Source organism: Corythoichthys intestinalis, chromosome 2, assembly GCF_030265065.1.
Source record: "Corythoichthys intestinalis isolate RoL2023-P3 chromosome 2, ASM3026506v1, whole genome shotgun sequence".
Classification (NCBI taxonomy): Eukaryota; Metazoa; Chordata; class Actinopteri; order Syngnathiformes; family Syngnathidae; genus Corythoichthys; species Corythoichthys intestinalis.
This window is the reverse complement of record NC_080396.1, coordinates 49,319,321-49,330,293: the sequence shown is the minus strand read 5'-3', so window position 1 is coordinate 49,330,293 and position 10,973 is coordinate 49,319,321. Positions and strand designations below refer to the sequence as shown.

The 10,973-nt window shown below is 41.9% G+C and overlaps 1 protein-coding gene across 2 annotated transcripts; it reads left to right on the top strand.

The window, feature by feature from the left end:
- Positions 1-269: 269 nt before the first annotated feature.
- Positions 270-9,439, top strand: pcsk1nl (proprotein convertase subtilisin/kexin type 1 inhibitor, like). 2 transcript variants are annotated; one of them, XM_057858812.1, is made up of 5 exons: positions 270-544; positions 2,930-3,122; positions 3,912-4,095; positions 6,680-6,778; positions 6,843-9,439. In XM_057858812.1, the coding sequence occupies exons 1-5, from the start codon at positions 491-493 to the stop codon at positions 7,159-7,161; spliced, it is 849 nt and encodes a 282-aa protein (XP_057714795.1). In that variant the 5' UTR covers positions 270-490; the 3' UTR covers positions 7,162-9,439. The 2 variants fall into 2 exon arrangements, with proteins under 2 accessions (XP_057714795.1, XP_057714805.1); XM_057858822.1 differs by having other exon boundaries at positions 275-544; positions 3,915-4,095; positions 6,843-9,436.
- Positions 9,440-10,973: the final 1,534 nt, after the last annotated feature.

Sequence of the window (10,973 nt, the reverse complement as noted above, 5' to 3'; positions counted from 1 at the left end):
CTGTCCGCCTGATATTTGTGACAGAAGGATCTGGTCATTAGAGAAGGTTCTACTACTGGGACAAGAAGATTCAAGTCTTGTAAATAGGTTCTTAGCCCAAGAGAAAGTTCTAGTTATGAGACAAGGTTCGAGACTTGAGAAAGCTTCTTATCCCCCAATAAAGTTATTGTCCTCAGAGTAGGTTGAAGTCTCAAGAGGGTCATCATTTATTTCTACTCTCCCTCTCATCTTGCTGGCTATCACCTCCCTCTCCCTTTCTGTCGTAATTCTCCTCACTGTTTGCACTCGCTCTCTTTTTCTTGCCGCTCTCCCTGCTCTCTCGTCAATCCTGCTTTCTATCATTATTCACCATCCTCACTTGCTCATCTTTCTCCACAACTCCCCCCCCTTTCTCATTTTCTCTCATCCAACCCCCCTATTCACATATCTCTTCCTCCCCCTTTCAGCCACCTCCTTGTTGTTGGCGGTCTGTCTGTGTTCAGTAGTCAGAATGGCGTCGCTCGGCCTCCTACTGTGCGGTGTCGCACTGCTCCATGTTGTACAGGTAGGCACCATCATGTTTTTATCAGGTCGAGTGACTCTAGTGGCCGCTTTCAGTTTGTATTTTGTTCTTGACTGCCATTTTATGGGTGCTCCTCTTTGTATGTGTGCCTTGTGTAAATGCTTTAGTATGTGTCTGTGCTGACGAATATTGCATTTCAGCTCATGGTCACCATAGTGACAAGAGGCAGTAGCCCATGGCAACCTATTGTCTCCTGCTGCCTTGTGTGCGTGTGTGTGAACAAAGATAATGATGATAATCATGATTAAACTTATAATGTAAACACAGAAAGAGTTTTGACTGATTTAATTAAAGAATACATTAAATAGATGTGATGCAGCAGAGTGCAGACTGGTTAGCATAACTTTATCACAATTTTAAGGTCCGGATCCTAGTTCCAACCTTGTTGTGTGGGGGTTTGAGTGTTGTGTGGTGCATTTCCAGGTACTGAGGCTTCTTTCAACATCTCAAAAATGTGTATGTTGTCAGCTTCATTTAATTGTACATTAGTGTGACTGAGTATGAAAAGTGGTTTGTCTTTGTTGGACATGCCATTATCTGGCCACCAGGGCGTAAACCACCTCATCTGGGATAGGCTCCAGCTCACGTTCCACCCTTTGGTGGATGAATTTACAGTCCCTGACAAAAGTCTTGTCGCTTATCCATTTTGTAGAAAAAATTGCTAATAACCTGACTTTTAATGATTCAATTGGTTTCAAAAATGACTCATATGAAAGCTAAGACCCTCCCAAATGATGTTGAATGCTCAAAAATATTATTTGTTTCACTGAAAAAAGATGTATCATTTAATGAATACATAGAGGTCAAATTTTGGCAAGACAAACGTTGTGTGGCCTACAGAAAGTAGTGTGAAAATTGAACAAAAAATGTACTTCAAATACAAAAATATGTTACATAACATAAGCGAATTAAGTAGTGGTGCTGTGAGATCCGAATTTATTATTTTGTATGACTTCCATGGAGTTGAAGGACTGCATCCATGAGGTTCAGCAAGGATTCATACAATTTATTGATGAAGTCATCAGGAGCATCAAAGAAAGCAGTCTTGCATGCCTCCCAGTGTTCTTCAACATTCTTAGGTTCCGTCTTCCATGCTTCCTCTTAAATCCTACCCCAGACATGCTCAACGATGTTCATGTCTGGTAACTGGGCTGGCCAGTCCTGGAGGATCTTGATCTTCTTTGCCTTGAGGAACTTTGAGGTAGAGATTGAAGTATGCGATGAAGCACCATCCTGCTGCAGAATTTGTCCCTTTTTATGGTTAGGAATGTAAGAGGCAGTTAAGATTTGTTGATATTTCAGACTATTTATGTTGCCTTCCACCCTGCAGATCTCTCGCACACCCCATACTGGATGTAAACCCAGACCATGATTTTGCCACCACCAAACTTCACTGTTTTCTGAATGAATCTCAGATACATGCGGGCTCCAGTAGGTCTCCTGCAATATTTGTGGCAATTGTGGTGTAATTCAATGGAAGATTCATCTGAAAAATCCGCCTTTTGCCACTTTTTCAGCATCCATCCTTTTGACAGGCTGTGGGCCTTGGCAAAAGCCACACGGTTATTTGTCTGCACCCTGAGGGACTGTACATGTACAGTACATCTAAAATAGGCTTTGAGCAAAACAATAACAGTTGTTTTCATCATGTACATCTCAAGGGAAAGAATCTTGAAAATTTTGAAAAAAAAAGAAATTTTTCTGCTGTGTAATAGTGCAGAAAACGACTATGAAGACCAATATTTCCAGTAAGTAGGCTAAATTGCCACAAGAAGTCATTTTTAAATGTCAGAAGTGTTTTACCCAATTAAATGTGAGTATTTCCGATGGTCTGCCATCGCTCCTGATGTTGTTGCGATGTTGTCTACATGCAAGTCCTAACTTAAAAAATTGTATAAACACTTATTTTGCTCAAGCAAAAACAATATATGAAAAGGGGAATGCTGTGTATTTTGTCCTACTCTTGTTGTCTATCTGTAGTCTATCTTGCCATGCTTATATTTGGTGTGGCTATCTGCTGCTCGCAGTATATTGCTTTGCAGACTGGCTACAGTCGTGTAGTGTATAATCGTTTCATACACTAATTTTGATTTTACTCAGAAAAACGACAAAGAAAAGGAGAAGGCAGTGTCATTGTGTTTTTGTTTTTGGCTGTACAAAGAAGATGGAGGGTAACTACATACGGGCAGGCAAGCAGGCAGGCTGATACTGAATAGAACAAATTGTTAAACATATCCAATTAAAAAAACTCACCTGGAGCTTGGAGATGCTCACACTGAATTACAATAACCTTGGTACACAGCTGATTGCTTGTATTAACGAAAACATCGGCTGATGAAGTTGACTCATGGGAATGGCCTCTATCAGTGTGGACTTGCAGCTCGTGGAGGAGCAAGACGTCAGAATCTGTTGGCCTATGACGACAACCGCAACGACGTGATGTTACACCCAGCATACTACCAATCAGAAGGCTGGAGTGGGCGCAGCTTGGAGGAAGCCCTTCAGCAATTGTTGGAGAGGAGCCAAAAACGGGAACAGGAGAACAAGGAGCAGCGGGCAGGTTAGATAGGACAGTTCACTATCACATCACATGTACAGTAGGCCTACTTTCATCTTGCAAAAGCCCAAATTTTGCTCATGCCACCATGGAATACAAACCCTGGCATTTGACTAAGGCAACATGATTTACAAATCATAGTAGCTAAATGGCTTGAATGATGATTTTGGCATTTATTCCTACCACTGTAGTTTAAATACACGAAATGTCAGTTGAAAAGGAGATTTTACATGAGGTAAGCTGCTTGGGTTAGGGTCAAAGTGCAAATCAAAAGCCCAAGCAAATTGATTATAAACTTCAGGCAGTTATCATGAAAATAAACATATTCTGTTGCTTGGATTTAGCACTAGCATGCTGTAGGAAATGAATAGTGTGCTGAAAGACTAACATTAGTTGGCTGGCTAGCCATTATGTTATGGTTATGGTGTTATACTTGTATTGATAAAGTGCAGAGATAAAATGTCTGTGAGAAAATGCCATCAACAAACCAAAATACAGTATGTGGTTTTGGTTCTACTGTAAGTTTGTTCCTTTATACACTAACTACTTTGCTTAACAGGCAGTCTTGCAATCTGCGTCTAACTATTTACATGTACAACATATCCAACTTGCGCACAATGCCCACCTGATTACTTTAAATTTTTGGGAAAGGGAATTAAAAAATATATTATGGGGATATGTACCACTAACAGTTCAATTATAAAACAACACAAGGTCATTGCTTCAGTTTTCGACAAATCAAATAGTCTATTAATGTTCATGTTGACCAAATCCAAGTCTGTATCTTTCAAGCAGCATACTTGGCGACTTTGCTCCGCCTCCTTGCCAAGACGGAAGCCACAGGACTGGCTGAAACAAAAGATGTGCGGATGGAGGAGGAGGATGACTTCCAGGGCCCGGGTCTGAGTATGAGGAGGCGCCCCACAACCTGGTGGACTAGCATGACGCCACAGCTGCTTCAGGCCCTGCTAGACAGGTGACGGGACTGACAAAATTACTTTTTGATAGCTTATATGCAAATGGCCAACAAATCACTTTGGAGTTGTGGCTGGCAATTTAACCTGAATTTCCGTGTAAGTCGGAAATAACCCTCAAAGTACCCCAAAATACCCCCGAAACCTCAAATTATCTGTCCAAAAAGATGTATTATACATCATACTAATAAGATAAGGTAAAAAATAAGATACTGTGAGGTACGTTGTGTTCAATGCCCTTTTATCCAATGAGTATTCGGGCTTGAAAAAAACAAACTATTCTTTACTCGTGTGTGAGTCGCATGGCTGAAATAAAAAGGGTGCTCTGGAAAGAGAAGGGAAGCAAGGGGGGGGGGGGATATCATGGCAGCCCAGGTTGCCAATGTCGCCTCTCTTAACGCGAGCCCGCCGTCCGAACTCCCAAAAACCGGATCGGGACTCGCAAGAGGAGTCATTGCCAGGGGAGAAGCAGCAGCAGCATAAGAACAAGGAAGTGGGACCTGACCTGACCAGGAACTTCAGGCGACGTTGCTGGTTGAGGAGGGGATCCTGACATGGCAAGAACTAGGTATGGTTATGTGACAAAAAAAAAAAATAATTAAAAAAACGACTGGAGACTGAATGGTGGACGAAGCTCCAGCATCGTAAAGTCGAAATCATGTAAGTCGGGTACGTCGTAACCCGGGGACGACCTGTATTAATGAATTAGAAGAATGCTTGTGTCATGTTTATCCTCGTACATAAACCATATTAAAACAAAAATATATTTCTTTACCCTATCGTTTTCCATTCCATTTTCAAACATTTTTGAAAAAGCTCCCAAGGTTTTAGCAGACTAGTTTAAAAATCCTTCCAGACTAGACTTTCTGAAGACTCTACACACTTGTAAATTCATCTTTAAAGACTAAGAACCTTTATAGTTGGTCTTTCTAAAGAGTCTTTCCAGACTACCGGGGTTCTGCCAAAATGTCCCACATCGGCAAAACGTCCCAAGAGGGGAATTTGACACCTAAACTACTACCGTGCGCGTTCGACTTGTTTTGTTTAGATGCATAAAAGCAGAACCTATTAAAAATACCTTAAGAAAATACTTAAAATGTACTTATCTCAAATAAGTATGGTTTAAATACACGACGTGACTAATGTGGTCAACAGATCAACAATGCTTTAAAGCTACCGCACGAAAACACAACGGTTAAAAGTATGAGAGGGAAATGCATCCAAAAAGTATTTTTGAAGCAACGAAACGGTAATTAAATAAATAAATAAATAGTGAATACTAGCCGCTTTTAACCGATGTGCGCATGCATGCTGTTACTGGCGCAAGCGCACTGAGCATTGTGTAGGACATCTCGCCGTGTAGGAAGGAATTGCCAAACACCGGTAGTTGGACTTCCTAAAAACCTCAGGTCACACACCGGTCTCTGAATTTACTTTAGGAGTCTTTAGACCAGGGGTGGGCAAACTGGTCCTCGAGGGCCGCAGTGGGTCCTGGTCTTTGTTCCAACTGACCAAGCACAGATAGTTGAACCAATGAGGTTTCAACAGAAATGAGAAGCACCTGGCTGCAATTGACTGATTGCACTTGTAAAACAGCAGATTGGTGAAAAGGTGTCCTCTTAATGGGTTGCAACAAAAACCCGCACCCACTGCGGCCCTTTGTGGAATAGTTTGCCCACCCCTGCTTTAGACCAGTGGTCTCCAAACTATACCACATAGGGTTGCAGTGAGTGCAGGATTTCAGTCCAAAAAAACAAAACCACACCTTTTCACCAATCTGGTGTTTTACAAGTGTAATCAGTTGATTGCAGTCAGGTGCTGCTTGTTTGACCAGAAACCCCATTGGTTAAACTGTTTGTGCTTGATCGGTATGAACAAAAACCAGGACTCACAGTGGCCCTTGAGGGCAGGTTTGGACACCCATGCTTCAGACCAGTGGTGTCCAAACTATTCCACATAGGGCCGCACTAGGTGCTGGATTTCATTCCTACAAAACAAGACGACATCTTTTCACTAATCTGGTGTCTCACAAGTGTAATCAGTTGATAGCAGTCAGGTGCTGCTTGTTTTAGCACAAACTTCATTGGTTAAACTGTCTGTGCTCGATTGGTAGGAACAAAAACCAGGACCCACAGCAGCCCTTGAGGACCAGTTTGGACACCCGTGCTTTAGACAATAGTTGGGTCTAGTTTAATAGTCTTTATAATAAAGTTGAATTTTTTTTAGTCTCCCAACTTTCTGAAGGCTCTCCAGGCAAGCTGAAGTGTCTGCGTAGTCTATTTTAAAGAGCCTTTGTAGACAAGTTGGATGTCCCTAGAAGTCTGTGGACTAGTTTGTCTTTACAGGCGAGTTAAACTTTGAAAAGAGTGTTTCTACAGTTCTGCTGATGAGTCGTTAAAGATTAGTTTAAGAAAAATACTTAGACATTCATATCTAAAGATTTTAAAAATACTCTTATTTTTACTGCCAACTACTTCAGGTGAAAACATCAAAGAATAGAGAACCATAACAGACCAATTTAAGTCCGTACAGACAATTTGTTAAAAGGCATGTGACAACATGTGACAACTAACATGTGATTGGCAGGATGGATCTGCAGGTAGGTGGAGCTCCACCAGCAAGGATGAAACCTCGCCGATTCCGCAGTGATGAACATGACAGTGGAAGTGACAATGATGATGTGAGGTAAGTTCATGTCGGCAGGTCAAAGGTGAGCAAGCTCACTTATCACATTGTCTGACATCCTCAGACGTCTACTCGCTAGGATCCTTCCAATCGTTGGCTTCGACTATGCTCCTTCCACTCGGCGATCACGACGGGATTTGTCGGTATTGGAGCCTGTGGGAACCGCCCATAGGAGAAGCCGCCGTTCCCTGGAGGATGACGCGTTGCGGTCACCCAGCAATGAGCCACTGCTTAGGGTTAAGAGGCTGGGTGATGAAGAACAAGAAGAGCTGCAGTTTCGAATGGTGGCAAATGCAAACGTTCAACAACATAGTGGCCGACGCCGGAGAGCCGTCCTAAACCATGCGCTGCTTGACCAGATTGTCAACTACATGAGGAAGTAGAAAACAAAGCGAGTAAAGGAAGGATAGGGTGTTGTGTTCAGAAGTATCATCTTTATTGTCATAATCACAAGTATATCCGTGATGTGTCCTCGTTATGGGGTCAACTTACGTTGCAACTGAGTGAAAATCTTCAAAACAGCCCAATTATAGGTATGTGCCCCCTGCTTGAACCATGTAAGATCAGGGGTGAGTAATAACATTTAAAAATGATGTACCACAATTGCTCACAAACATCTTTAGAGACATCCTATAACTGAGCCTTTGCACAGATTAGGTGCAACTATCGTTAATGTGTAGGCCTAACCTACCTTTGGCGACAAAATTGTGTAGGAAGAATGGCACACAAACACACACACTACACTCAGGATGATTTATTTGGAAACATTAGAAAATCGGGCCATTTTATGACTTCAGTTGGGTATCAGACAATGAGCTTAACTACTTGCCCAAAGCTGCTCCACCTTACATTGTCATGGATTTTGTTTGGATTGTTTGGATTTTGCTTGATTTTTGGGGAGTGAAATTCAATGTGGCATCACCAAGGACATCAGTTGGAGCTGAGTGATTGGTTTCTCCTTGCCGTATTTGTGCACTATAGCTTGTCATGCGACTACTGGTATTCGTGCCTCTGTGGCAATCTGTAATCAAAGGTGACAAAACATCATGTGCCGACTTAAATAAACAGAAGACATCAACTAATACGCTTGGTTATGTTATGCTAACATCAGCACCAAAGTAACCAGTAGCTTGAACAAGCATCCAAAAAATTGAGGATTTTGAACCATGCCTGTGTAACCGGTGTTGAATGGATCCACGCCATGCGACCCGATCCAATCCCCCTTGTCCAGGTCAGGACTTGAACCCGTGCGCACGATGCGTCCACCACGGCAGGCGGATGCGCTGACCACCAAGCCAAAAACCCCAGGCTAGCTGCTTTGGCCGCCAGCGCACCCACGTGAAGGCATTGGGAGGGAAGTTTCCACGCACCGCACACTACGGACCCGCGTGTAGCCTGTACACCTTTCAAGTTTTTGTTATAAATCTTGTAGCTCTCATTCTGAAAAATGATCTGCCTGGAGTATAATGAGAAACGAAGAAATTCTTTCCTTTCTTTTCCTCTTTTATTTTGAAGATTTAGTTGAAGACCAAGTTCACATAAACTTCATTTAACATGTCAAAGACATGCACACACGCAAAGCCCCCCTATCCCACATATCAAGGGCGTAGGTTTGGTCTCAACATTGTTAGGGACGATATAACAGCATAACCTGCATGTACACTTTTTGCTGGGGACGGGACATTAATAAGACCAAACAGATTGGGTGAACGGGGTCCAGGGCTACATTATTCACGAATTTGAACCTAATTAATTGATAGGCTAAATGATTCATTCAAAATACATCTGTATTGACTTATACTTTCATATGTTAGGGTTCTGGTTCAGGTGATACAACGTTCAATTCAAACCTTTGTTTTCAAAAACTACTAAAGAACCAGTTTGAAAACTTCCAGAATATATGTCTGGATTTTATTAACAAATTTAAACTGCAATATTTGAACATAACTCAAATTATATTGACATACACAATAAATACAAACTTGTTAATAATCTCTTAACTATACAGGAATGCAAAAAAAAATAAACATTTGTCTAAGGACCACTCAACATTGTCTGTTTAAATGAAGAAATTAAATATAACTGAAACTGATGTTGATGCCTTTTCCTCCGAAGAGCTCTACTTTTGTCTCATCTGACCAGGAGCATTCTTCAAAAAATTTTTTTGGTTTTCTCGGGTAAGTTTTGGCAAACTCCAGCCCGGCTTTTTTATGTTTCTCGGTCAGAAGTGGGGTCTTCCTGGGTATCCTACCATAGAGTCCCGTTTCGTTGAGACACTGACGGATTGTAAGGGTTTACACCAGGGGTGTCCAAACCTTTTGCAAAGGGGGCCAGATTTGATGTGGGGGCCGACCTTGGCTGACATTATTTACGTAGAACAATATATTTAAGAAAATGTTAGCAAGCCATTCAGTGTATCACATTTGCTTTATTATTTTTTTAATTAATCATTTCAACAATCTCGCAACCATCCTTTGTGGCATTTTCTTTCGACTCTCGGGCTCTTGCGAAATACTGGTGCTGTGAAATTAAACTAGCTTCAAGTTGCTTCAATTTCTCGCTGCGTATCTTCCCTGTAATCTGGTCGTATATGTCAGAATGTCTTGTTTGGTAATATCGCCTCACATTGCACTCTTTAAAAACAGCGACTATCTCTTTGCAAATGAGGCAGACACAGTTGTTGGGTATTTTAGTGAAGAAATAGAAAATAGAATCCACCTGTGTGTAATCAAGTCTCCGTATAAATGCACCTGCTCTGTGATAGTCTCAGGGTTCTGTTTAAAGTGCAGAGAGCATTATGAAAACCAAGGAACACACCAGGCAGGTCCGAGATACTGTTGTGGAGAAGTTTAAAGCCGGATTTGGATACAAAAAGATTTCCCAGGCTTTAAACATCTCAAGGAGCACTGTGCAAGCCATCATATTGAAATGGAAGGAGTATCAGACCACTGCAAATCTACCAAGACCCGGCCGTCCTTCCAAACTTTCTTCTCAAACAAGGAGAAAACTGATCAGAGATGCAGCCAAGAGGCCCATGATCACTCTGGATGAACTGCAGAGATCTACAGCTGAGGTGGGAGAGTCTGTCCATAGGACAACAATCAGTCGTACACTGCACAAATCTGGCCTTTATGGAAGAGTGGCAAGAAGAAAGCCATTTCTCAAAGATATCCATAAAAAGTCTCCACAAGCCACCTGGGAGACACACCAAACATGTGGAAGAAGGTGCTCTGGTCAGATGAAACCAAAATTGAACTTTTTGGCCACAATGCAAAACGATATGTTTGGCGTAAAAGCAACACAGCTCATCACCCTGAACACACCATCCCCACTATCAAACATGGTGGTGGCAGCATCATGGTTTGGGCCTGCTTTTCTTCAGCAGGGACAGGGAAGATGGTTAAAATTGACGGGAAGATGGATGCAGCCAAATACAGGAACATTCTGGAAGAAAACCTGTTGGTATCTGCACAAGACCTGAGACTGGGACAGAGATTTATCTTCCAACAGGACAATGATCCAAAACATAAAGCCAAATCTACAATGGAATGGTTAAAAAATAAACGTATCCAGGTGTTAGAATGGCCAAGTCAAAGTCCAGACCTGAATCCAATGGAGAATCTGTGGAAAGAGCTGAAGACTGCTGTTCACAAACACTCTCCATCCAACCTCACTGAGCTCGAGCTGTTTTGCAAGGAAGAATGGGCAAGAATGTCAGCCTCTCGATGTGCAAAACTGATAGAAACATACCCCAAGCGACTTGCAGCTGTAATTGGAGCAAAAGGTGGCGCTACAAAGTATTAACGCAAGGGGGCCGAATAATATTGCACGTCCCACTTTTCAGTTTTTTATTTGTTAAAAAAGTTTAAATTATCCAATCAATGTTGTTCCACTTCACGATTGTGTCCCACTTGTTGTTGATTCTTGACAAAAAAATTAAATTTCATATCTTTATGTTTGAAGCCTGAAATGTGGCGAAAGGTTGCAAGGTTCAAGGGGGCCGAATACTTTTGCAAGGCACTGTAAGTCGAGGTTCTTTACCCACCATCCGAACAATCTTTCGTTGAAATCTCTCGTCCAATTTTCTTTTCCGTCCACATCTAGGGAAGTTAGCCACAATGCCATGGGCTTTAAATTATTGATGACAATGTGCACGGTAGACACAGGAATAATCAGGTCTTTGGAGATTGACTTG